Genomic DNA, 27,545 nt, shown 5'->3' on the forward strand with positions numbered 1-27,545 from the left:
TCAAAATCTGCTAAATCCCTTTGGTACAGGCTGCCAAGGTTGAGATAGTTGCCATCTTAAAGCTAACTTTCAGGTTTTGTTATAGTTGATTTAGTAAGGCCTTTAGTTTCCAGAATCATTTATATTTTCTGTGACTTCATGTTTTATGAATGAAGCATAAAAATTCTCGTGAAAAAACTGCATGAATTTTAAGTGTGCATGTGTAATTAGAAAACCTTGACAGGTAAGGTTGTTTTGTTGTCAGTAGTGTGCCTGGTGAACAATTTTTTACTCTTTCTTCTTTCTTATTTCCTCTGCTAAAGGATATTCAGAAAACCATTTTGCAACTTCTCCTGCTATGCATACTAGCCGTCCAACATTCTATAAGGGTACTGTGAGCTTCTTTCTCATTACAAATATGGTAGAGATAGCTATAAAACACATTTTCTATGAGGCTTGCACTAAGGATTGAAGTAGAGTCCAGGAAAAGTTGCATTATACTGAATCAATCAATACTATAATTCAGTAAATGAATACTGTGATGTTTCCAATGACTGACAATCCAGAGATGGCAATTTGCATTATTCAGGATCTTTACAGTAGAATTCATGGACTGAGCTCTATGTTTTTCTATGACAGTGCAGGAGATTTATTTGTTAATTTATTTATTAATGTTGTAATTTTCCAATCAGCATGGTCTTCTATGATTTTATTTTTCAATGGACTAGGAAAGAATCTTACATTTCAACACCATATTCCAAATTTAACTATAATTTAGAAGTTTCCAAAAATGGAACCTTGTTTTATGCTTGTTTATTTGGAACAGCAATTTAATATTTTGTTTGTGTTTTCTGTCATGTGTTTAGTTCGACCAGTTAATCCAAGGATCCGAAATGTTACTGCAGCTGCCGCTGAAACCTATGCCAACATCAGTTGGGAATATGAGGGACCAGATCATGTCCACTTTTATGTTGAATATGGTGTAGCAGGGAGTAAGGAACCATTTCATTCACTGATTCTGACGTCTAAAATAAATTTAAAGATTTTTGGCATTAAATATCAAATGTCATCACAATGGCATTTTACAGGCCATTTTGGTTTGGAGCATCCAGAAAAATTTAATTTAGGGAATGATCTAGTTATTAAAATGTAAGTGAGTTTTGAGCCATCAGATTACATATTTGATTTCTAAATAGAAAATCCTTTATATTTCTTAATGCTATGAAAAGTAAGTGATATAATTGATTTATATTATGGTAGACTCCTTACTAGGTAGATGATATGGTGGGTAGAATACTGGATCTGGAGTCTAGGCAATCCAAATCAGCTTCTGTGTGCCTCAATTTCTTCATCCGTATAGGAATAATAATAGTACCTACCTCTGAGGGTCGTGAAGAAAAAGTGAGATGGTACTTCTAAAGCACTTTGCAAACTTTCAAATGCTAGCTGTTACTATTATCATTAGGACACCAGATTTCAATATTTGGCACAAAACAGTTGGATCTAAATCCCATACTACAATTCAGTTCAATATATTTTTATTAGATGCCTACTGTTGTACAAGGCATTGTGCAACTTGGTAGGGATATAAAATGAAAAACAACACAGTCCCTGCCCTCAAGGAGCTTATAGGAGGAAAGATGATGCTTGTATGCAAATAATACAAATTGCATTTAAAATATTATAAATGAATAGGAGAGGTTAGAGTCAATTTTAAGAAGGGGGCTAGCTGTAGGAGAAGAGAAGGGATTATGGTAAGGGAGGTGCCATTGAATGCACCTTATATATTACTGAATATCTTGTTAACAAATAACAGTAAAATGTACTAGATGTTAAATAAGAAAAAGGGTTGTTTGAATTGGGCAGAATAGCAGAATCTGAACAAATGATTTGAATTCAGTTATCCTTTCCCATTCCAATTGCCAAAATGTAGTAAATAGAATGGGAAACTTGAAGAACTTAAAAAATATTACTTTGGAGAGCCATCCAGTATATTTCAGTGAGATTATATTTACAAATAGGCATTCAAGAAAAAAGCCCCTTTTAATTCTAAGCCATTTATAATGTTCTCCTAGGAAACTGGTATTTAGACAGCTTTCACTTTCTGTTTAGGTTATGGTAATAGATTTTTTAAGTGATAAGATAGATCTCTGAGAAGCAATATAGCTTAATGGAAAGAGATCTGGCCTTAGATTCAGGAAGACCTTGGTTCAAGTTTGACCTGATACATACTGGCTCCATATGACTCTAAGTCACTTAACCTGTGACGTATATTCTAACAATATAAATTACAGAGAAGCTACCAATCTGTATTGCTAAAGAAAGTTCCTCACCTGGAACTCTTTACCCTAGTTAAATCACAAGAATTTTTTTAAAGGTGGATGGCATTTTAAGAAAATTCTATATAGAAAATTCTCTAATTCATAAAACAAATGAACTTGGGGCATTTATTTACTTAACAAAAAGACTGGCCACAGACTTCTCTGGAATAATTAGTTCCCTAGTACATTTGAAATATGCTTCAGTTTATTAAAAAAAAGTTCTTTTTTACAAATCTGTTAAACCCATATAGATTACGTAAAGCAAGGGATACAGAAATAATTTTCCTTAATGTTAAGGAAGTATAAAATGTATCAGATATAATCTTTAAGTTCAAGCAATATTTTTGAGTTGCTTAAACTTACTGTGAAAAACACCTGATCCATAAAACAGGGCAATCATTTTCAGCATGGTAAATGCTGTTCTTGATGTTCCAATTCACTGAAGTATTCACTTTAACATTGGATTTAAATCGTTGATATTTCTGAAGCAGGTAAATCTAAAAATGGTACAAACCTAAATATCTTGGGTTTTACCATTAGCCTGTAAAATATTTTTTTTCCTTTCTAGATACGTGAAATTACTCCCAGAAGCTTAAAATATTCAAATTTATTGTTTTTGAAAAATTTCCATAGGCGATGAAGAATGGAGAAAAGAAATTGTAAATGGTTCTCAGAGCTTCTTTGGGTTAAAGGGTCTACTGCCAGGAACATCATACAAAGTTCGAGTTGGTGCTGAGGGGGACTCGGGTTTTGTGAGTTCTGAGGATGTGTTTCATACAGGTCCAGGTGAGATACCCATCACGTAAGGTGGGCTCATATTCAGAAATCAGAAAAAGAAAGTTGTTGTCGTTTGCCCTTCCTTCTCAGAGGACCATGACATCAGGAAGGTGATGTCATGACTTGCAAGTGAATTGGATTTAAGTGAGGTATTGCTGTGCAAATACTCAAATAGTGAAGCGATGTTAGTGTAGCCTTTTTTGGTTTGAAAGTACTTTTCCTATAAACCTTGGTTTCCTCAGTATTTGTCATTTGTATTACAAATAACCACATCATATAAGTAGAGGTTAATATCCTAATGCTGTTGATTTTTAAGAATAGAGAAAGAACACTGGCCTTGAAGTCAGAGGATGTGAGTTCTAGTTCCAGTTATACTATTAATTAGCTGTGTAACTCTGAACAAATCATCTTCACCTCTCTGGGGTTTAGTTTTCACTTCTCTTAGCTGAGTAACAGACAAAATAATCTCTAACACAGCATTCCATGATTCTACATACAAAATATCTGCAATTGTTGATGAAAATCTAAACACATTTCCTGCTCCTTTAAGACAAAAACAATTGTTACATCTGTTAGTATAGTGATGCTTAGCATTTTGTTCCATCACAATTTTCTGGTACCCAAAAAAGGTCACATTCTAAGCACATGACCCATACAGCTTGTTTGTTTTTTTTTAATCCCAAGTCTTTTTGATTCAAATATTATGATTTTGAAAAGAAAATGATATTTTCTAACTTTAGAAAATATACCTCAGTGTGCGATACAAAAATAGCCAGCAGTGATATGTGGTAACTTATTAGTATTTTATTTACTTTCATAAAATCATAATGTTTTGTCATATTTCATACATTTTTCATATGAAAATATGACTCCATTCTAGAAAATCATTGAATAAATCTTAGAATGGGAGTATGCATGCAATATTCATGGTCATCATTCGTAATTTTTTTCTGTCTTTTCATCTACAACACCTAGCTTAGGGCCATGAATAGAGGAGTGCTTAACATATGCTTTTTGGATTGTATTGGTTGGTCCCTGTCATAAGGATTCAGTTTAATCTCTTTAAATTTGTGAGTCTGTGTATTGTCACCTGTAAACAAACTACTTGAGACTTCTGAGCCTAAGCATGTCGTGGAGGGGACAACACAATGCAACATATATTTATTAAGGCTCTTCTTTGTGTGTCGCACTCTGTGTGGGAGATGCAAAATTTAGATAAGGTATGATCCCTGCCCTCAAGGTACTTGTATTATAATAGAATAAGAAACCATCATAGTTAGCTGTATTATACAACAATTCATGATAAATCCGTTAGGGAGTCATGAACCAAAAGTGCTCTGTGAGATCTGAGGCAGAAAGTCATTAGTGACCTAGGAGATCCTGAGAAATTTCATGGAGGAAATGGCATTTAAGTTGTGGACTCATTTCCTGTAGATCCTAATCCCCAGTTTACTCACTGAACTAACCAGCTTTTAGGATTTTAAATTAATCACCTGAAGCTGTTGTAGAAAGAAAGTTAAAAATTCAGTACTATAACCACAATCAGTCTAGCCTACAATGTGCCCGTGTGAAATTCATGAGGTCGTAACTGCTAGCAAGCATTGTACAGGTTGTACAATGGAATTTGCCATCTCCAGCTTCCACAGTAGGACTTTATCACAATAAGCGATCCCGTGGTGTGGATAACTGAGGAATATTATCAAGGTGATATTGGGTTTTCTATTTTAAAAAGTAACATTTTAATAAAAGAACATCTGTTGATAATAACTATATATTACATATGCACATGGAAAATTAAAGAGAAATATTATTTGGAGTATGGTTTTTAAAAATATAACATTTAGTTATATATTGGCAACTTCTCTCCCCAGAAATAATTTTTATCCTTTCCTCTGTATGTTAATCCTACTCTGGTGTTTCAGATACAGCTAGGGGTTGCATTGGACCTAGGGTCAGGAATGTCTAAGTTCGAATCCAACCTCAGACACTTATTAGCCAAGCAAGTCACTTAACCTCTGTTTGTCTCAGTTTCCTCATCTGTAAAATCAGGATAATAATAGCACCTACCTCCCAGGGTTGTTGTGAGGATCAAACGGGATTATAATTGTGGAGCACTTAGCACAGGATCTGGCACATATTAATCCCCATAGAAATGTGAGCTATAGTTACTAGTACTACTATTACTACTACTACTACCACCACCACCACCACCACCACCACCACCACCACCACCACCACCACCACCACCACTACTACTACTACTACTACTACTACTACTACCTTCAGGGGGCAAAAAAAACCAAGCATATAAACGGTTTTTCTCTTACCTCAGTCTCACCTCCATTTCTGAGCCATGCTGAGAGAATGCTGAGCCATGCACAGAGAAATCAGTGCTTGCTGAGAAAGTTTGCCCTTCTGGCTATAATTACTTAATTTCCCAGGTGATCTACAAGTTGATTGTATAAAATCTGCCGGTCCCAGGGGCTTATTCTCGAGAGCCACTATAGTTGCTCTGTCTTCTATCTTGTGGGGCCTTTATATACAAAAACATCCTTTTAGCCTTTTATATTTGCTTTTCCTTTGTTGTATAAGAGGATGAGAAAGGAGGAGGGAAAAGCTTCGAGGCACTTTGTTTTCATTTGGGCCAGTTTGACAACTATTCTCTATGTACCCACAAAATAATAATAATAATAATAATAATAATATGAATACCTTAGCCAAGAAAAATCTAAATCATTCATCTAATTTTGCCTCTTTTTTATTAACTAATTAGCACTGAAAGCTTTTAAAAACTAAATTGGGCCTCCTATCATTTATTTTCCAACTTGAACTAAAAACTGTATTGTTTTTCTTTCCAAACAATTTAATCTATTTGATTATGGTGGTTTTCAAAAAGTTACATAGTGGTTTCCTCAAATAGCATATGGATCAAATAGCAATTAATTATCTTTATTTTATTTTGCACTTTCTCTTCAACCCATGTCTTCCAAGTTGTGTTCTCTAGTCCTTATGCTGTCTACCGGCGCACTCACAAAACCCTTTCTTTATGATAAAGTTACTGCCCAAGTAGTCCATGCAGTGCTTGTGACCCACATCAAAAGTAGATGCCTTCATGACGTATGATGATGGTGCCATGTGGGAGAGATGGAGGAGTAGGGGGTTTGCTTTGTTGCATAATGTTTAAACTCACATTCTAGATGAGTTTTTTCCCTATAATAATATTACAGTGTGTGAACTCATTTCTACAAAGAAAAATTTTTAAGAACTGACTCTTAAATGAATTGTTCATAACCCTTCCAACATACACAGTTCTCCCCCAAACCAGCAGTGTGGCAAAACATCTAAACTCTGTCTCGTCCAGGCCCCTGAAATCCATGCAGGGCAGGTGCAGCCAGAGAACCCGATAAAGGACCAAGCACATCTCCTCACAGTTGTGTTAAGAGCTCCTATGTACTCTTGGGGGAAAAAAGAGAGCATAAGGATGAGAAGATGAGGGAATTCAAAACTATAGGAGAAAATTGCTGCAGGTGTCAGACTAGGACTATAAAAGGCATGGATTCTAGGCATGAATTTGCAACTAATAGCCCGTGTGACCTTGGTCAAACTATTTAACTCCTCAGCTCCCTTCTGTATAAAATAAGGAGATTGGACTGGATGATTTTAAGATTACTTCCCGCTTTGAACTTGTATTCTTCTCCTGCCATTCACTGTCCCCAGCTAGCTCCTCACCCCTGCCATTCTGTAGAGCTGTGTAAAACTCTGATGTGAAACTCATTTCCAAGGTTATATGGTAGCCTGATTCTCTGTTAAAATAGCCTAATTACCCAGGTATCAGCAGGAAACAATATATAGCAGGTTTAGAAAGGAAAAATGCAAAAACAGAATCCCAATTCTTGCTCCCTGTAAAATTTTGAACCATCTAACTCTGCTTTTGCTGTTGCATGATAAGTTGAATCTCTGCCATGGAATTAATGCTTTAACTCTCAGGTGTTGGGAGTAAAATTTTCACCTGGAAACCCCTGTAGGGAAGATGATATATAAACCCCTCCCCCAATAGATTAGCTAAAGTGAAGATAGATTTTTGACATCTTCCCTACAGCAAGGAGGAATTCTCCTGGTGATGGAGAAAAAAAATCTGTGGCCAGAGTTTCTGTGTAAAGCTAGAGGGAACAAAATAGTTTTGCTTGAAGCAAACAGCAGAAATTTAGAATGTGTCTCTTAATGTTAACTTGGGTTTCAGAGCTTTCTCTACTTGACATAAAGTCAGTCAAATACAAAAACTGTATGGGCTCTCACTTTATTTTTGTCCGATTGTGCTTTTTGATTCATTCATCCTTCTGTTGTAATTGTCTGTTCTGCTTGCTCTTCATTGATTTATCCATAAGTATGATTACCTGGTATGGTGATATCATATTGAAACTTCCATCTTTAGGCATATATGCAAAAATGCAAAGCCTCAAGGAGCACCATTTTAGTGTGTCCCAAGAGATGCCTTTTGTATTTAGTGAGAAATACTGTGTAGAAAATTTACGCTGGTCTCTGAGACTCTGTTGATGTCACATACCACATGCCATCTCGAAGCCTATCAAAAACCAGTGTGCCTTCCTTCCTCTTGGTATAGAAGTAGGTAGGCTACAGCTGTAGAATGAACGATGCATGCACCGCTAGACATGGTTGCTTTCTCAGTTTTCCTCAACTGTTGTTGTTAGAAGAAAGAGTTTGACTTGGGCGGGGGGGGGGGGGCAGGTGGGCCTCACAGTTATGTTAAAAATAAAAAGTATCATCAGTAATTTTAAAGTATGCCACTCCAATCCCTAAAACTGTAATAGACCCCATGGGAGAGAATTCATTCTATTCCAATCCAACAGGCTTGAATTAAATCCTTTCTGTCTTTGGTATGAAGAGGCTTGGCTAGGTGCTAGCAATACAAATACCAAAAAAAATTTTATATATGCATTTATGCTCCTTGAGGACATAGATTACATTTATAATATTTGTTATTTATAATCATGTTATATAACATTTATATTTAATATTATATCATATATTACATATATTTATTATTTTATTATTTTATATCTCCATATATGTATACATGTATCTATATCTATATCTATCTATGTAACTACATCTATCTATATCTACCTATATCTGTATCCTTTTATTATGTCATATCTCTATATGTATACATGTATCAATCTATCTGTCTATATCTATATATCCCTGTCCTCCAGGATCTTAAATTCAACTGGAGGGAATACAGGTCCTTGCATGGAAAAACCTCTACCTCAGTAACAGGGCAAGGGTATAAGACAAATAACTTTATTCCACTCAACTATTACTTCGCTAGTTGAAAGACTTTATCCTTTAAGCATACCATCGCACTGTAGGGTGTATGACCATATACACATAGACAAATAAATAGATATAAAGACATAATATATTATGAATACACATGTGTGTGCATATATACAGGACAGCTAGGTGATGCAGTGGTTAGAGTGCCAGGCCTGTAATCAGGAAGATTCATCTTCCTAAGTTCAAAATCTGGCCTCAGACATTTACTAGCTGTGTGATCCCATATTAGCACTACACTTCTTTTCAGGATAATCAAGCATTTTGCCTTACAAAGCACCAGAAAAATTAATTGAGGTTTGCAGATGCTAGGTCTTCAAGGAGAATGGAATCAAAAGAGGGGGAAGGTAAAGGTCTGGGAGACCATGAGAGATTTACCATCATGTGGCAAATCTGATACACTTTTGCTTTTGAGTAATGAGAGTACCACACCTCAAAAGCATTACAGTTGTTTTTAGTTGAGCATTTAAATGAATTGCATCCCACATCCTTTACATCAGTGATCACATTTATTTGAGTAGCACCAGATGGTACTTTAAATTATCCTAATTGTCATTGCCTGGGCACCTATTTGTGTTATTTGAGCTTCAGTGAGCAGATGGCTAACTAGAGATCCCTACTTGTGATGCAGGCCAAATTCCCCTCTGACCAAATATAGATCCCAAGTACTGAGGAGAAAGACTACTGGTGTTTGATTTGTAATTCAATCAAAATAATTTCATTTCTGACTTTGTTTCCTGAAGGACACGTCTTTTGTTCTATTAATCATACTTCACTTCAGACATTGTATTCCGTATCATTTTGTATAAAGGAGGACAGGAAATGAAACGTTGGGCATGTCATTAAACTAGGGCCAAATAATGTTTGTCAGACCACAATTTCCTGCATCATCCTGCAAACCAAGGATCATGGAAGCTGACCATGCCTGGTTCATTCAACACAGATTAAATAAAAAGCTTGACACAACATTTTTATGAGGCCAAAAGGAGATATCACCTTCTCTCAGAATAGATTGTGGCAGGAGGACCAGTGAGTGCGTATTCCTTTAAAAAATAAATCGATATCAGTTTATGTTAATTCAAATTCATTTACTTGTTCTTGGGCATGTCTGACTAGTAATTAATGCTATGCTTTTTCCCATGCGTCCATTGAATGACACATTAAACCAGCCACATTAACCTAAGTTTTTATGGGAGATTGAACAATGACCGATTAAGTCAAAAGTACTCTATTCCTTCATAGTGGATCACAGACTGATTTTATTTTAAAAAACTTGCCAGAATTCATCCATTCCAAATAAGTTCTATATCCTTCAAAGTAGTCACGTGGGAGGATTACTCCCCAACAGTATTTTCCTTGTCGGGAACACTTGGAATTCCTCCTTTAAAATTACATTCAGAATATTCTCAATGGTCCTGGTTCTTCATCCCTTGATTGTTTTTTTTTAATGAACAAAAGTAATTTGAAGCTAAATGTGATGAATAATGTCAACCTGTATTATAAAGTAGGACAGCCAGAAAATATAAAAGGAAATATATGTAACAGATGTTAACCTCTAACTTCCCGAAATTCCATTGACTTCCTTTAAATTCACCTGAGGGGAAGTTTGATATTAATAATGTTTGTCTCCAGATTTCTTTGCTCGATTTGGGCCTTCTTAGTGACTGTTTTCAGATCATAATGAAGTGTGAGGGTAAAGAGACTCGTTTTCTTGCCTGGTTCATAACTGGCTCTGAAGGTAATTCCACAAAGGGAAAATATATTTTCTGCAGCAGCCCCAGAATAAGTATACATCCTCCAAAGGTGCCTTGTTGAACAGTACTCCTTTCAGTGCATGATGAGATTTGGTATGTTTATTTAAAAATCAGTCTCAATGCCTATCATTGTCTCACTTCATTCAAATATGGCAGGCACATTTTACATTGTTTTGGCAATGTGCTGAAATTGAGAACAGATATTTACATAGAAGTCAAGGAAGAAGGGGGTTTATAAGTACTTATAACAAATGTTATAAGTACTCAATCTCTGCTTGGAAAACTTACATTCTAAATATGAATGAAGATTTTTTTTTCAAAGTACAATAATCAAATAACTCGTGGCTGTTACATTTTAGTTTTATACTATGGAATTTTATTAAATGACATAAATGTTAATACTATAAAATACTCATGCAAATGTATTATTTTATTATTATAGGTTTTTTTTTTCTTTTTCTAATCCATGCTCCCTTTCTCGTATTTCCCAGCAATGGCAAGCCGGCAAGTGGACATTGCAACTCAAGGCTGGTTCATCGGTCTGATGTGCGCTGTTGCTCTTCTCATCTTGATTTTGTTGATTGTTTGCTTCATCAGAAGAAACAAGGGTGGTAAATATCCAGGTAAAAGAAGACATCCCTGTTGCCAATCTATAGTTGCATTATTATACCTTAAAACCATGATGAATTCATGAATTGTAAAAGAGTGGTACCTGTGTCCTCCTGAAGGCAGTATTTCAAACCTTTTCTTTTGGCCCAATGTACACAACAACAATAGAAATATTTTCAAGAGAAAGAACAAGTTTTTGTGGGTAAGCCCATCTATGTTCAAAAAATGTCAGTGGCCCCATCTCCTAGTGCTCTGGGTAACTATGAAGTTTTAAGGAGCAGCCTAGAATGCTTGTCTAGATCCTCACTGTCCAAAGAACAGCATTTACATAATCTCTTGAGATAAGCGTTGTTTATTTCTCTTTGTATAAGAAAACATACTGCAATAAAACATCCCTGTAACTTCCTTGACCAAAACATTATGGCATAGTAGGTGGAGTACTGTATTTGGAATCAAGATCTTTCATCAAAACTCATACTTTTCAAGTTGCATGACCTTAATCAAGGTCACTTAACCTTTTTTGGCCACTCTTTTTCATCTGCGAAAAGGGGAGACTACACTAGATGCTTCTAAGGTCTTTTCCACTTCTAAATCTGGGGTCCTGTTGCTCTTCCCTGACCACTATTCCATACTACGTACAGCTGCTTGAGCCTAAAGACTGGCTTATTTTTTTTAATTTGTAACCTCAGTGCTTAGCATGGTTTCTGGTACATAGCAGGTGCTTAATAAATGCTTTGCATCCAACCATTCATTCCTAAAGTCCTGCTCTGATGGCTCTTTGTGGTGTAGAGGTGACCTTGGATTGTTAAAAGCTAAACTAGCTTGGCAGGTCCCAATAAACTAGAAAGATTTTGAGACAAACAAAAAGCCTAAGAGACGGAGTTTCTGGATAATTAACAAACAATTTATTAATTAGGTGAGCAAATAATCAATAAATTGATGGGCAGTGGTCTTCCTCAGTAGCCAAAGACAAAACCATGGAGATCCCTGAATATTTAAATACCTTTAGAAAAGGAGGTACCCCTGACAAGGGAAAATCAACCCTGACTGGTGAAGAATTAATGAGAGGGTGGACATATTAATGAGGAGGTAGGCTAAAAGTCTTCAGGTCCTCCTGCTGAGAATGGGCCTTGATCATGAGACTCATCTGCCTCCAGGGATCTGGTCAAAGGAATCCATCTCTACCCATACATGTGTGGTTGATTTTCTCCTTCATAAGCTGAGTCACCTAAATTCTAATGGAGGGTTCTAAGAATAGGGACTTATTTCCTAAGGGCAAGAATTCACCTAGATTAGATTCCCTTTGTAAGGTCTTCCAGTTGGGTAGGATCCCACCTACGATCACAGAGTATATATACCTGGAGGATTTAGGCAACCTCATCTATCAGCACTGTCCTTCAGACACCGACTGAATGACCCTGCAAGGACTTTCTTGAATGAAGAAATAGAAAGGAAAAACCTCAATCTTAATTTAATAATTGGTTATTAATATAATAGAAAAAATAATCATTTCTCTCAATTTCAAGTATGATCTTAATGAAGGACCATATCTGTAAGTCTGAGGACCACCTCAGAAAAATTCAGAAGCTCATTACCAGAGAGTCACCACCCCATAATGAATTTTTTGGTTACATCAGCTCATAAAGACAGTCTAATAAATTGTGATGCAGTTGTGATCTGCATTGGTAGAGAGAGTAATCACGGCAATGAAACCACAGATCACATCTAAGAGCTTTAATGGTTTTGAAGGGCCCTACATGTTTCTCCAAATCTGAGTGAGATCTATATGGCCAAATTTGCAAAGTGGTCAAATTCTAAATGTGAACCTGGTGAGAGCATGTGAAAAAGACTAAATATAAACTCTGTAGAAACCTTAAATATTTTCCTTCATTGTGAAACATAAGGATCATAAGGCTTCCCAAATGTTTAGATGTTACCAAGTGTTCATTTTTTAAGCTCCCCCACAATTTCTGGAAAATAAAAGTATACTTACTGCCAACCGCTATGTACCTGGACAATCTACTATATACTAAAAATAATTATGATGATAACACTGGGAAATCAAAAGCACCAAGATGACTAAAAATCTTGAACAAGGAGATGCTAGCATGAATGGTTAATGATGCCATTTTGAATGTTTTAGTCAAAGAGAAAGAAGATGCACATGCTGATCCGGAAATTCAACCTATGAAGGAAGATGATGGAACTTTTGGAGAATACAGGTTAGCACCTACTATACATCTTAATTCTTATATTTTCTGTCAGTCAGGCACTCTATTTAAGCACCCACAACAAAAAATTGTTCTTTGCCTAGAAAGTTTCCTTCTTAACATTTGGCACTTTTCTCAAATATAAATATAAAGTAAGTTTGGAAAATGTGTGAATTCCAAGTCCCATACTGTTAAAAAGCATTTCTGCTCTTTGTGAAATGTTTCTGTTTTTGATGGGGGCTTGGAGGTAGGGTCTTGATGGAAGACATAGCTCCATAGAAGTACACTGGTATTCCTCCATATTTCTGTGAGCTATTTGACACTGTCTATTCTCAGAGCCTTGTGATCACCTTGTGCCTTCCCACTGCCTTGGAGTTAAAGGGTTGTTTTCTATAGTATGAGGAGTAAAAGCTACATGCTTGGAGAGTTCCCATTCAGTACAAAGTTGGGGTAAGGTGTTTCTCTCCCCCTTTCTACTATCTTTGATATGGAAATGGCCAAGAATACAGTTCCAGAAACTGAGCACCCCATAGCCATGATTACATAGGCTAATTCAATGTCCCCGTGAATACCTTCCCTTCTCCTCCATGCACCTGGTATGTAGATGTTCCCTCCACCACCATACATATACTTAACAACCTAATGAGAAGAAAGGAATAATATTCATGGTATTTGCAAATGCCCTTGCCTCCCCTCGGGGAAGAGTAGCTGTACCCAAATGTCCTCATTTTACAAAGTTTAATTTTTTTTTAAAAACTGCTGTTACTTGCCAAATTAGTGTAAGTATTCCTTTGTAAGAATTTGTATCTCAATAAGAGATCAATTTTAGCCTTAAATAAAAACTCCAGAAATAATTTTTACTTTTTAAAAAGTATTTAATCCATATTAAGAGCATACACAGGCCAGATCTATAGTGGAAAAGTGTTTTTTTTTTCAACCTGAAAAGATTTTATATGGCAAGATCTTTTTCCAAGAACATTTCTAAATTGGTGACCAAAGGCTAGTATTAAAAAAAAAAAAAGCACTATGGCCAGGCGACAAAATTGACTTAGAGAGCAATCAAGAAACTGCAGTCAATTTTTCTCCCAAGCTACCAGTACTGCTTTCTACTCAGGCTCCAAGTGATATCCACTGTAATTCTCCATTTTATTGTATTCTCCAGTGGTATATACTACCATAGACAATATTATGTGACCTTTGCTAGTTTGCTTTTTTAAAAAATGCCAAGAGGCTTTTAAAAATAATTCCAGCAAATGCACCTGGCAAAACTCATCTGATCTTTGAGGTTTTTTTGGAGGGGAGGTTGGCAATAAATAAGTATCATTCAATTAACATGTGTTTATTAAGTGCCTGCTACATGCCAAGCACAGTGCTAGGTACTGGGTATACAAGTAGAAAGGAAATCATCCCTACTCTTAAGAAGTTTAGTTATAATCATAAAAAGTCATTCCAGTGTAAAACTGGAAAGTAGCAGAATGGTCATTTTTCCAACAATATACTTACATAATATAGAAAGAGCCTTTGTGATCTTTGATTTGAACTTAATTTTTAAAAAATGTAATGGCTATATCTATACCCAGTCCATTAGCCATACACTCATAACTAGAGTGTTATATAGGCTCTCAACGGTTAAACTTCTTATGACCCTCTAGGTAGTATCTACCAGAGTTTTAATGATTTAATCTTGTTTTGGTTCCATCATTAAAGAAACGCATTCATTCCTTATATCCCAAAGCAGAATAAAACTAATCTGCTATTTATGCAAATATGTTCTTGCCCAGATACATTTTAAATAAAGATTAATGACTTTGTTAGGCTTGTCTCAGTACAGAATTGAGGAGGGCATTCATTTCTTTAACAAGTGAAAATTTTGGTAGTCTAAAAGCATGTTTTTGCAATACATTTATATAATGTATTAAGGCCTTTTTACTCTGTCTCTATAGGCCTCTTAATTTAGGATAGGGGAAAAAACTTGTAAATAACTGTGAACTCTATACTATGGCACTGAAACTTTTTTCATACCAAAAGAAAAAGCTGATTGTGAATGCCAAAGGGCACAGTTTTCATTTTATTTGTATACGTGATATGATACATTGACTAATTTTGAAAAATTTGCCCATCCATAGTCTTTATTTTGGTTACTTCTTTTTCAATATCATTAGAGGTAAATGTGCTACCAAAGAAGATCAAAAACTTGAAATTTAGATTGAGGGAAGAGCTTTCACTAAGCTGTCTAAACAGTTTTCCCCACATCTCAAGAAATTTTGTTTCTAATTCCCAACACCCTGCCTCTCTTAGTTCTGATTTTTCTCTGCAGCAAAAACTCCTTATTAAATTTCCTCAAAATGAGACTACATTTTTTTTGAGACAAGCAAATATGTAGTGAGGATGAAGGGGTTAACAAATTCTTACTAAATTTCTTCAAATTTCCCAGAACCAAGGCTAAAATTTCATGAGACTTGCAAATACCTAGCAAGGTGAAAACTTACCAAATTCTTACTAAATTACTTCAGATTTGCTCAAAATAAGAGTTAAAATTCCATGAGACAAGCAAAGATATAGCAAATGGGAAGGAGTTAACAAACATATTCAAATTCAAGCTAGGATTCCTCTGATGATTTGGTGACCTTAGTACATGAACCTTCAAACCTGCCCATTTGAATAGTTTTTCTAGCACATAATATGACCTTGTAGAAATCTCTAGACATCTCTTCTCCTGGAGTAGGTGATAGCTTATCCCAGGTAAATGGTCCACAAGGCTGATTCCATCTGTTTTACTGAATGTGTCCCTCCCCTGCCCAAAAGAGTGACCATTAACTACCTTGGCAATTATTTTTAAAACTCACTTTCTGCACAGGTTATTTGGTCAAAAATAGATCCCCTGTTGTCTTATTTATCTTGCTGGAGCTATGCCTCATTATCTGCTCAAAGTTGTTATTACTTTTGTATGCTTATCAAATAAATGATTGACCTTCACTTTATCAGTGCTTTTCTGCATACTGCTTCTTATCTGCTTGGTTCTGTTTAAATATTCTCGGGCTTTCATGCAATGAATCTGACACTTGGGCTGCTGCTCCACTTTGGCTTCTCTACCAACCATTTGCTATCAAAGCTTTGTGAACCCATGATCTACTGTAGAGCAGGCCCAAAAGGAGTGCTGACCTTTCTTCTCACTATACCAAAACACTGTGGGATTTAAATCTGGCTTTCCAATGGTGATTGAAGGGACAATGCAGATGAATCAAAGGAAGTGTGGTCCTGCTCAAGTCTATCTGCTCATCCCTTCTAATGTTTTGGGATTCCAAAGTGATGGATAGCAAGGGCGATGCTAAAGCTGGCTACAGCTAAAATCATGAGTGTTTACAGCCATCTGGTCATGTTTCTTTGGCTCAAAGTTAATTCATATGTGATATGTTTGCAAAACACTTCAAAGGGGGTAATTTTGTGCATATATGTGTATGTACATATGTATATTAGTTTCTCAATCAAGGAAAGTTATATTTCTTGACTTCTTAAGTGGTAAACCAAAACTTTACAAATGAAACGGAAACACTTATCACATATGTGATTACATTGTTTGCTCTGTAGGGTCCTAAGGGAGTTACAGTTCTGATGAGTGTCTTAGATTTTTTCTTAATGATTGTTTGATTTTTCAAATGGGGATGGAAATTCACAAGGACAAGTCCACAAACAAAATCATTTGCCAAAACTATCTTCCAGTCATTGAAGCTTCGTGACCATTTTTTAGACCTCAGTGACGCTGCCTCAGAACTTTACCCTTTGGTTAATTCTATCATGTAATGTGTTTAAAAGTCTTTTTGATGCCACACTTCATGAAAAAAAGATTCCAGGTGTTGATTGCAGAATTTGTTCATTTATTTGTTATTCATTTTTGACAAATACGTTAAAATTCCATTCCCTTCCCTGGATCACCAGGGTCCCTTTCATACTTTGCACCCCTAGGGAGCCGTGAGCATGACACTTTTCATTAAATTCATGCTTTCCTAACTCTAAATCATAGGATGCTGACCATGCCAGGAGGCACAAAGTCAAAGCTTCTATCAAGACAAGAAATTTTTTTAGAGAATTCATTCTTTCTTTATTCCTTCTAGTCCAAGGAGTGCCAGCAGCTCCCTGGGTAATTCAACTCTTGCCCAGCCAGAGTGTAGTTTACAAGGTGCAAAAAGAGGGAAGGGGGGACTTCCCATGGCTAAATTTGTTTTTGTACACGCTGCCACCTCCCACCCGTGCTCCAATACCACCTCCATGCAGGTACCTGGTGGAAATCTGCAGTTCTCTTTGTTTATTTCTTTGATTATACAGACATTAGAATCTGCATCCTTTCTAGCATATAGAAAAATCAGAGAAACAATGCAACCAACTGTGTAAGTATTTTTTCATTCTTTAGATCGATCTTTTGTTAAAACCAAAATGAACCTAGATCAAAAGTTGTGCCATCAATCGTCAATTGAAGTCATTGTCTACTACATTAACCCAAACTCCCATTGTATGAATCCTGTAATTCCTGTGACTAGGGGGCCCATGTCACACATTCACTGACATATACTATATGAGATGAAGATGCTTGTTATATAGTATGGGGCAATCACATGATCCAATTGAGATGCAAAATGTATTCAGTAGAATACCTTAGGATGGATATTTGTTTGTTTTTTCTTAAAGAGACAAGATAATACAGGAAATGGTCAGTCACTTTGGCTATATGAGAGAGTAACTAGAACATAAGATTCAGGAAGCGTCCCAACACATTCTCCACTGCTGCTGAGTTTCACTCAGTAGGCACTGGCTGAGCATGCCCCACTGTGTATATACATAACAATATCCCCCTGAAATTAATTATTTAGGTCATGGGGAGGAAAAAACGTAGGCCAGAGCTTTGCTATAATGTTCTACTGAGGTTCCGTATAGCAGAACTGCTTTGTAAGCGAGGAAATTCAGTAACTAAATCCCTGTAGATGGAAATCACATTAAATCAAAGTCCACTGAATAGCAAACAGTATTATAATAAGTTTCCAGTGCAAGAGAAGACATGCTTCAAAGGAAGGGGGCATTCATCAGGGAGTATTTCCTGGACTGATACACTTCCCATCTTCATAGTCACTCTTCATGAATTGTTCTGTGCAAAATAGCAGGATAATAGAAATCCTACCCAGGGAAATAACATATATAAAAGCAAAGCTTGGAAGAATGCAGCCCTATACATATACAAGGTGTCATTATTATTGTTATTATTAATTACAGTATATGTGAGCATCCAAATGAATAGATATGAAAGGTAAAATTACCAACAGACAACTTTTATCAGAAAGAAGCATTGCTGAAAAGTTTGAGCCCATCCATTAGGACATTCTTAGAATAGTTTAAAGAGAATACACTTTTACTTTTTTCTAACTTAACAGAGCTTCAAATTGCCCTTCCTTCTTCCAGAATGAGAAATTGTGATATATGTTTTTTCTACTGTATAAACAGTTTTCCTCCCTTACAGGTTATGAATGTTCTTAATGAATGAATTAATGAATAAAGGGTTTATAAGTACTTCCTATGTGCAAAGCTCTATGCCAAGCGCTGGAGATACAAACAGAAAGGCAAAACAGCCCTTCTCTTATGGAGTTCATATTCTAATGAGGGAGACAATACATATGGAAGGTTTCAGCTGCAAGTCAGTTCTGTTTCTTAATATAATGTGCTATGGATTATTTCAGCATAAAAAGAATTGTAATCTTTGAAGCTTTGGGGATGTTAAACATTAATACTTAATTCTCCTATTCATGAAATGAATTTTCCATTTAATTATGGTTTTTAAAAGCATTTGTAACCTTCATTTCTCACTTGCAGAACTAGACAGTAGAGTATAGCCAAGTTGGACCATGGTTTGGAAATAGCCTCTCCTCCAGTTTCCAAATACACATTTATTTTGAAAAGGAGACTTTCAAAATCAGACTTGGCAACTTACTTCTCTTTGCCAAGTTGCTACCCCTTGGGGTAGCTTTCACATTCTCTACCAAGAATACAAAATTCACACTCAACAAGGGCTTTTTCTTTGTTCATCTAAGAGTTATTTCTCGAAGAGAGGAGTCTTTCTAGCCTACTACTCATTCTTGAAGTAAGCTGGGATGCTTTCTGTTCCTCAAACCTTGGTCTCTTCTCTCTTGGTCTGCCTCTTCCTTTTGAATAAGTGTTAAATTAATTAGAGGCTAATAGAGGAATCTGTGCTTCTTATCTGATAGATTAGTTTTCCTCCTTCCTTTTCAGATTAAATTCTCCTTCTCTCCTATAGATGCACATATTTCTAGCAAAATAAAAAAAGAAATCAAGATGATTCATAGAGTTTGCCAGGTGGAGTCTAGGGTTAGGAGCTGGGAAGGGAGTCATGCAAAGAAATGAATATAATAGAGATGAAAAAATGTAATGATGATCTCTTTGGTGCACTAAATGAGCCCATTGTAAGTTAATTTCAACAAGACATTTGACAAATTCTCATATGTAATTTTTGTAGACAAGATGGTGAAATGTGAGCTCCTTGATAATACAGTTGGGAGAAATTTATAACTGGGGGAGCAAGCATATCCTAATATTGTTCATTCATAGATTGATATCAATCTGAAGGGAAGTCTCTAGGGGCATGCCCAAGGACTCTCTACTTGTCCCAGTCCCATTCAATATTTTTATCAATAATCTGAATGAAGAAATAGAAGGCATGCTTGCCAAATTTACAGATAATAAAAAGCATGATTCAAAAAAGATCTAAAAAGACTAAAATAATGCCCCCCCAAAAAACCAACAACTATAAGATAGACTATATCTGGAGTCAGTATTAAGGCCTATAATTATTTTCAGAACATAAATTTCTTTATTATAGGATTAGAGACACCTGGCATCAGGACTTACTAAAACTACATAGGGGAAGGAGGGACATGGAAGTATTAAATTGCCAGCTCAATATAAGTCAATTTTATGATTTGACTACTAAAAAATCTAATGCACACAGACTACATTAATAAGAGCATAATGTCCAGATCTAGGGAGGCAATAACCCCACTGTACTCTGCAGTGTCAGTTGACATCTGGAGCACCATATCTTAGGATGGACACTTATAAAATAAAATAGTGATTTGGAAACCATGTTATATGAAGAATAGTTGAAGGCACTAGAAATGTTAACAAGAAGATAATTTACAGGAAAACCATCAGTTGCCTCCACATATTTGAAGGACTACATTTGGAAGAAGAATTAGACATGTCATATATGATTGACGGGCAAAAGGTATAGGCAGACAGATAACAATTCATTATAAGGAGACATTTTCTAACAAAGCTGTCCCTACGAGGAAATGCCCTGCCACACTGAGCTCACCTTTATGGGGAGCATCCAGACAAAAGCTAGATGACTATTTGTCAGAGATATCACATAAGAGATTCTCACAATGATTGGATACAGATGACCCTTAAAATTCCTTCCTGCTCAAGGATTTTATAATGCTTCCCTAACTACTAGAATTGGTTCTTCTGGGAAGAATCTGGTTCAATAATATTATAGCAACTAAAATCATTGCATTACAGAAACATTTTCTTCATCAAATGTAAGTCCCTATTAGTAGCAGGTTAGAGAAGGTTATTTTCTGAAGATTCCTTCATGGAGAAAAAAAAAGTCCTGAAGTGAATTGCTGAATAAAGAGCTAAAACATTGATCTTGATCAGAATACATTTTCAAGAAAGAAATATAAGAGGTTCTAAGATCAATAGACTGCCTTTTTTAATATCATACAGAAGCTTCCTATTTTCCCATATCTCCATTCTTTGAAATAGAAAATAAAAATACATTGACTTCTTTCCTTTTTTCTACTGTAAGTAATCTGTTAAAGGATTGTTGTTGTTGTTTGTCCTTCGTTCTGGGAGAGGACCCAGGTCACTGATGACTGTCACAATTCTGTACGGATGAATTAGAACACACTCATTTGTTCACTCCTTTCAAAGAACATACTGAGACCTTTGAACAGAGATGTAAGCAAATTCTAAGTCTCGCAAAATGTTATCGATTTAATTAATCCTCAGATTTCCATCAGAGCTGAATGATAAAAAGGAAAGGTGCTGTAGGCATGTGTGGTTTGGCGGTATTAAGTGAGGATTGGAAGAAAAGGAACAGTTTGTTTTTAAAGGTTTCTTTTTAAATTTTCCACAGTATCACTCACAATAGTCAGAATATGTCAACATGACAGTAATTTTACAGACTTAACAGTGAAGCTAAATTATATCTTTCCAACTTAATGAATCTTTACCCCCATTAACTGGCATTCTTACAGGAAAAAAATAAAATACTGTACACTTTCAGGATATGGATTTTGCTTTTCTTCTTAGGCTATTTTCATTTGTTTCTTCTGCACCCTTTTAATGGAATATGTAGGTCTCTTGAAAGGTAAGGTTGAAGTTTGTAAGCCTGGCCTGCATTCTATAACCAAAATGATTTGAAATGCAACACTTTGCTTCCTTCTTCTAGATCAGAAAGAATCAATATTTTTCATTTAACCAAATTCATTCTTCATTCATCTTCAAGGAAACCAAGGGATTAAAAGGTTTAACAGACTAACCCCACTACCTATCATAAGCTTCTGCCCACCCCCACTTTGGGACTCAAAACAGTGGTTTCTTGGTGACATTTCAACCCCCTTCTTATTTAATGCTTGCCATTATTTCTAAATTACTTTCAAATCAGGGATTAAATGTCTCTCATTGAAAGGAACATGCACCATAGGCAGTTCATTCTCTACTGAAGAGCTCATATTTAAACCATCACTGTACCTGATTTCCATGACAACCACATCATATTAATTTGGTGACTAGGTTTGGCTAGGGGACTTCAAGACTGCATAAGCTTTGACATAATCTGCATGCACATGTCCTTTTCTTTATTAGTTTCAAAAAAAGTCTACACAAAGATAGGTTTTAACTACAGTGTTTTGCTGTCTTGTTTTTCCTCCTCCAGTGATGCAGAGGATCATAAACCTTTAAAAAAGGGAAGTCGAACACCTTCAGACAGGACTGTGAAAAAGGAAGATAGCGATGATAGTTTGGTTGACTATGGAGAAGGGGTAAATGGCCAGTTCAATGAGGATGGTTCTTTTATTGGACAATACAGTGGTAAGAAAGAGAAAGAACCAGCAGAAGGAAATGAAAGTTCTGAGGCTCCTTCTCCTGTCAATGCCATGAATTCCTTTGTTTAACCTTTAAATTTACTGCCGACGCACCCATATTCTACATGATATTTTTTTAAGCACTTGTATGTCAGCCTTCTCACACTGTGAACATGTAGGTAGAAAAGCTACTTTCTACTGTATGTTTATACTATGAGACAGATAGATCAAACATTTACACAAATGAATAACTCAGTAAAAGTGGTACGTTAGTGTCAATTGGAGTACAAAATGCAGACTTTTCGTTCAAAATGCATATCTTTTAAAAATTTCTTCAGAACTGACAAATAATACAACAACTGATAATGTTATTTCCTGGTGAAGATACAATATAATGCATGAAAAGTGCTACCACATTTTACAGACAAACCTGTGTATGTCATTAAAACAGGGTTTGATATTTTGTAATGCAGTCCTCGGCTGAATCCCTAGATATGAATTCCGTTTTCATTGTCAAGAGTGTTATCGTAGTATTATCTAGAACTTCAATGTCTTTGTGGACATTGTTGTGAAATTGGTGACTTAATGTCTAGCTGTCATAAGTCTTCTCGCAAGACAATTAGGAACAGTATATACAGTATAGAATTGCTAAATGAGTGAAGTATGACACTTGCATTTGCTTACTGAGACTCTTATTACCTTCTCTTTGCTCCTATTACTTTATCGCCTCCTTAATCTATCAAGTATTACAGCAGTACAGTGTTCTGTTTTTTTATACCGTCTAAGGTGGATTGTTTAGGCAAAAACAACATGCATTTCAATGCATTTCGAAATCAGTACAGTCCTGAAGCAAATTGAAAGCAAACCATTTAAAAATTTCTTCAAACAAATAAAAAATAAATTCCAGAAAACACAGAGCAAGATACATTCAGTGCCTTCATACAATATGCATTCCATAATACGCTGCCCTGCTAAAATCAGTTGGCGCAATAAAAGCCTATCAGTGGACTACTATCATTGCCAAAAAAAAAAAAAGCATCTTTTAAACAACCTAGAAGCAATGAAAGTCATTGTGCTGCAAAATGGAAACACAATTTCAAAGGCATAAAAGTACTGTGTGTTTTGAGGGTTTGTTTCTCGAGGATTGAAAGAAAAGCTTCACAACCAACCAGAGCACATATCATGATTCCGCAGCCTTATATGGTTTTCCAAAAACAAAACAAAATTTAAAAAACATCAAATTCAGCTAGGGAAGCAAGAGATCAGCTTGGTGGCAAAACATTAACAAAAACAATCTGCTCCAAAGGCCGTGACACCATGCCAACAGCTGTACGTGATCTTCTAAGTCTTTATTTGATCCACGTGGCAGCTTTTGAAACTATGTACAGCATTAAGCAACGTGTATATAAATTGTTATGGACAACTTCAGAATCTGAGAACTCTGACAAGTGCTAATAAGGCCTAGTGGTTAAGAGGATTACAGTTATCAGTTTCAAAAGAACGAAAACAAAAACAGCATTCTCTCACATTCACAAACTCTATCAAATGGTTTACCTCCAAATATGAAATTTTATAACAACCTATGGTTGAAGGAATGCTCAGTTTCATTTGCCAATAAATTGGTTTCTCATAACTTGCATCAAGTTTAATTTTAAGTAAAGCTTTTTATATGTAGATATTTTGTTGAATTTGTAAATACACTTAAAGTGTAGATGCTATATGCTTATAGGTGTTACATACAAATAAACACAATCAAAATGTTTATGTTGTACTGTGTAAGAAGTATGATAGCCGGTGGAGTGCATGGGACTTGAAAGCATCTACTTACACATCTTTTATTTTCCTTTTTTTTTTTTTTTTTTTGCTGTGAAACAAATAGTGAACTGTTTAATGTATCAACAGGAGGTTTCTAGATAAAATCTTCAGAGCTGATGCCTGTGGGGTACAATAGGCCTTAGCCATCTAGCCACTTTTACGCGTATAGGTAAAGCACAGTCTGAAGGAATCTCAAATGAAGATGGCCACGTATTCTTTCATAGCACTGCATTTGCTTCTCTCAAATCAGCTTTTATATCGATACTCAAAAAAATGACCAGATTGATCAGAGAGCACAAAAATAAATTTTATTAGGGATTTACCAATGTTCTTAGTAACTGAAGGAAAACAAGTACAATTTTTACTCTTCTGTAACGGTAGATGCTAAATTTATCTGTGCATGAAAGGGTCACTTCTGTAATAGTGCAACAGATTTTGTAATTAAAAAATTAAATGTGGTTTAAAATTTCCATTCTTGGTTGTCATTTGTCAAGTTCCTTGTTGAATCTGCATGACTCTCAGCGAGGCTTTCATGACCTCCAATAACTGGATACCTGACTTATAAATCGGTGTGAAACCTCAGGTGTTCTAAGAACTAAATTTTTTACACCTTAGTCCTATTCTCCATGATCCCTGACAGTTATGGTTCCCTAACACTGCCTCTCCCCCTCTACCTCCTTCACTCCTTGGATAAACACCTGAATCTTGGACTTCCTTCAGCTAATGGTATTACCACATCATTTGTCATTCATTTTCCTTTATCTTCCCCTCTCCCCCCAAAAAAGACTGATTTCCCCGTGATCAGCCTACCTTCCAACTTGGACGTGTGGGACCATCAGTCCAAAACCCAATCCTTCAGCCTCACTTACATATTCTGCCATTTGGCTTTTATCTAACTTTGGGGGATTTGTCTAGTCTCCCAGTCTCAGCATTCTTCAACTTGCCCTACCCCACTGCTCAAAATCCAAGTTCTAACTCTCTGTGTTGGACTCAATTTCCAAATTCCCTTGTTGCTCTGAAATGTTATCTAATCATCTGTGATAGTTTGTTAAACATAATGATGAAACCTAAAATGGGCATCTACAAGGATATTTTTTCTGATGAATTGTCTTCAGACAGGCAGATGAGGGCACTCTCTCTCCACTCTTCGTCTTCTCTTTACTCCACTCTGGTCCACAATGGCAGTCTTGAAACTAAGGAACTACTAATGCAGTTTCTTGTAGTAGGAACATGTTTTTGAAAGGGAGCCAAGTGCACATTATCCTCAAGACACACGAGAAATTTTAGTCATCACCACCAGAGGGCTCTCAAATTTTCCAACCAATGCAAAGGAAATACATATGTAAAAAGAAATTACAATTTTCAGTGATTCTGACCCCTTCGATAACTCGGCCTAGTAGTGAAAAGAATGAGTCTCCAACTAGGAAAGATGAAATTTGGAACATTTTTCTCAAAAAGCCTAATGGCACAACTATATAACAGACCAATAGATTTGGATTTGGATTCAGAGGAAGGAAGAGGAACTGAGTTCCAAATCAGCTCTGCTCCTTACTACCTCTGTGACAAGTCATTTCACTTTTCCAGGACTCAGTTTTGTCATAAGTAAAATTATGGGGGTTGGACTACACAATCTCTAAAGTCCTTTCTAGGTTTTTATCCTTTGAAATATGGTACTGGTTCTGTGGGCTTCATGGAAATCTTGTTAGGCATTACTGTCTTATTCATTTTAAAAGTTAATTTGTATAGATATATTTTGCTATCCCATCACTTTCATTTCCTAATATTTTCCAGCCCAGCGAGTCATCCCTTTGTGGCATAAAGAAGAGGAAAAGGGAGGGTGCAGTTTAGCAAAAGCAACCAACACATCAATACAGTCTGACAGTATGTATAATGTCACACACCTTTAGTCCTGCATCTCTTAAAAAAAAAAAAGGGAGGAAGATTCAATTTATCATCTCTTCCCCAGGACCAAGTTTGGTCATTATAATAACAAAGCATTCACAAAAAAAATTTTGGTTACTGTTTTTTTTCCCATTTTCATTTTTGTAGTCATTGTATACATTGTTTTCTTGGTAATTCTTACTGTACTTTGCATCAATTCATATGTCTTCGAGTGACTCTCTGAACTCCTCACATTCATCATTTCTTGAAGCACGTTAATCCATTATATTCATGTACCACCATTTGTGTTTAGTTATTTGCCAACGAGGTTCTGCTTTGTTTCTATTTCTGTTACCACAAGAACTGTTGCTATGATTATTTTCCTTGCTATGGGACCTTTATGTCTTTGATTTCCTTTGACATATATGCCTAGCTGTGAGATCTCTGATTAAAAAAGGTATAGACATTTTAGTCATTTTTAACATAATTCCAAACTGCTTTCCATAATGGTTGGACCAATTCAAAACTCCACTAATTGTATTTTAATGCTTCCCTCAGCCCCCCCTGTATTGATTATCTCCACCTCTTGTCATCTTTCATGTGCTTTCCACTGCCCCACCTTAATTTCTGAGTTCAGTCTCCTCTTTGGTGGAGGGTTGCGGGGCAGGGGAGGACAAGATCCCTAAGGCCATCAGAGAGTTGACAGTTTGCTCTCTCTGTTTAACCACCTGTACATCCTTTCATATTGTCATTCCTACCTCCTCAAAGGGACACCTCTATTCCTTGTCCATAAGCATTTTCAAAGTGACATATACACATACACACATACACACACACACACACATATACACGTGTGTGTGTGTGTATTTGGATTTCCTATCTAAGTTCCCTCCCTCCAAATATAGCCCCTTTGGGGATAGAGTTTTTCAAATAGCCCCTTACTCATAACTTGTGAAGTTTAGCTAAAGACTGTTCACTTTCATGATGTTTGAGCAAAGGCTCACTGCTCTCCCTAAGACACTCCCATTAATATTTGACCATATTGTCCTTTTAAAAAATCCCCTGTGAAAGAATTCTTTACTCTCTTCTCTTCCCATTCCTTGTCAAAGAATATTTTCTGTTTTCTATACATCTTTCTTTCCCTCCTTGCATTTGCATAATTTCCACTATGCCATCCTTAAATCCCCTGCCTCTTGACCTTTGAGCATTTCCATCGTGCTAACCCTTCATCCTGCATAAATCTTACCATTTCTTTCCTCCCCATTTGCTCCCAAGGGACCAAAAGGTGGAGGAAATTACAAAAACAGAGTCTACTATTCATGTTTGCTCTTTTCCCTCAACTTGCACTCTATGTTGATTTTGTATCATATTCCAAGTATCATTGTTCTGTACCTTATCCTCTTTTGTCAAATCCTCTTATGTGGAGGAGGTAGAGGTACGTGAAAGTGGAAAGTTTGTTCTTCCTGGGAAAGCAGTATTCCTGCTGTGATGTAGCACTGCTCAACCAGAGAAGTAAGGAACAGAAGGAATACGGGCAAGGCATCAGCCTGGTGGGGGCAGGGCTCTATTAGGCCTTAGGGAAAACTGGCATCCATCCATCTAAGTCTAGTTCTGTTCCCCCAGAAGTCACTTGGGGCAAGGACTGAGGGCCAATGAAAATTGAATACCCCAGCGTGGAAGGAGGCTGAGACAACC

General features: G+C 36.2%; 1 protein-coding gene across 24 annotated transcripts in view; it reads left to right on the plus strand.

Annotated features, from left to right (window-relative positions):
* NRCAM (neuronal cell adhesion molecule) overlaps positions 1–24,439 on the plus strand; it is a 321,453-nt gene extending 297,014 nt beyond the window's left edge. For 7 of the 24 annotated variants that reach the window (XM_036760081.1, XM_036760082.1, XM_036760084.1 and 4 more), the window contains 5 exons: positions 846–971; positions 2,934–3,086; positions 10,678–10,809; positions 12,939–13,017; positions 22,007–24,439. In XM_036760081.1, the coding sequence (XP_036615976.1) occupies positions 846–971; positions 2,934–3,086; positions 10,678–10,809; positions 12,939–13,017; positions 22,007–22,244 (728 nt within the window). In that variant the 3' untranslated portion in view covers positions 22,245–24,439. Of the gene's footprint in view, positions 1–302; positions 369–845; positions 972–2,933; positions 3,087–10,677; positions 10,810–12,938; positions 13,018–17,328; positions 17,360–21,381; positions 21,440–22,006 lie in introns of those variants that run through there. The other 17 variants (XM_036760073.1, XM_036760074.1, XM_036760076.1 and 14 more) reach the window with 9 other exon arrangements.
* Positions 24,440–27,545: the final 3,106 nt, after the last annotated feature.

Source organism: Trichosurus vulpecula, chromosome 5 (genome assembly GCF_011100635.1).
Source record: "Trichosurus vulpecula isolate mTriVul1 chromosome 5, mTriVul1.pri, whole genome shotgun sequence".
Taxonomy (NCBI): Eukaryota; Metazoa; Chordata; class Mammalia; order Diprotodontia; family Phalangeridae; genus Trichosurus; species Trichosurus vulpecula.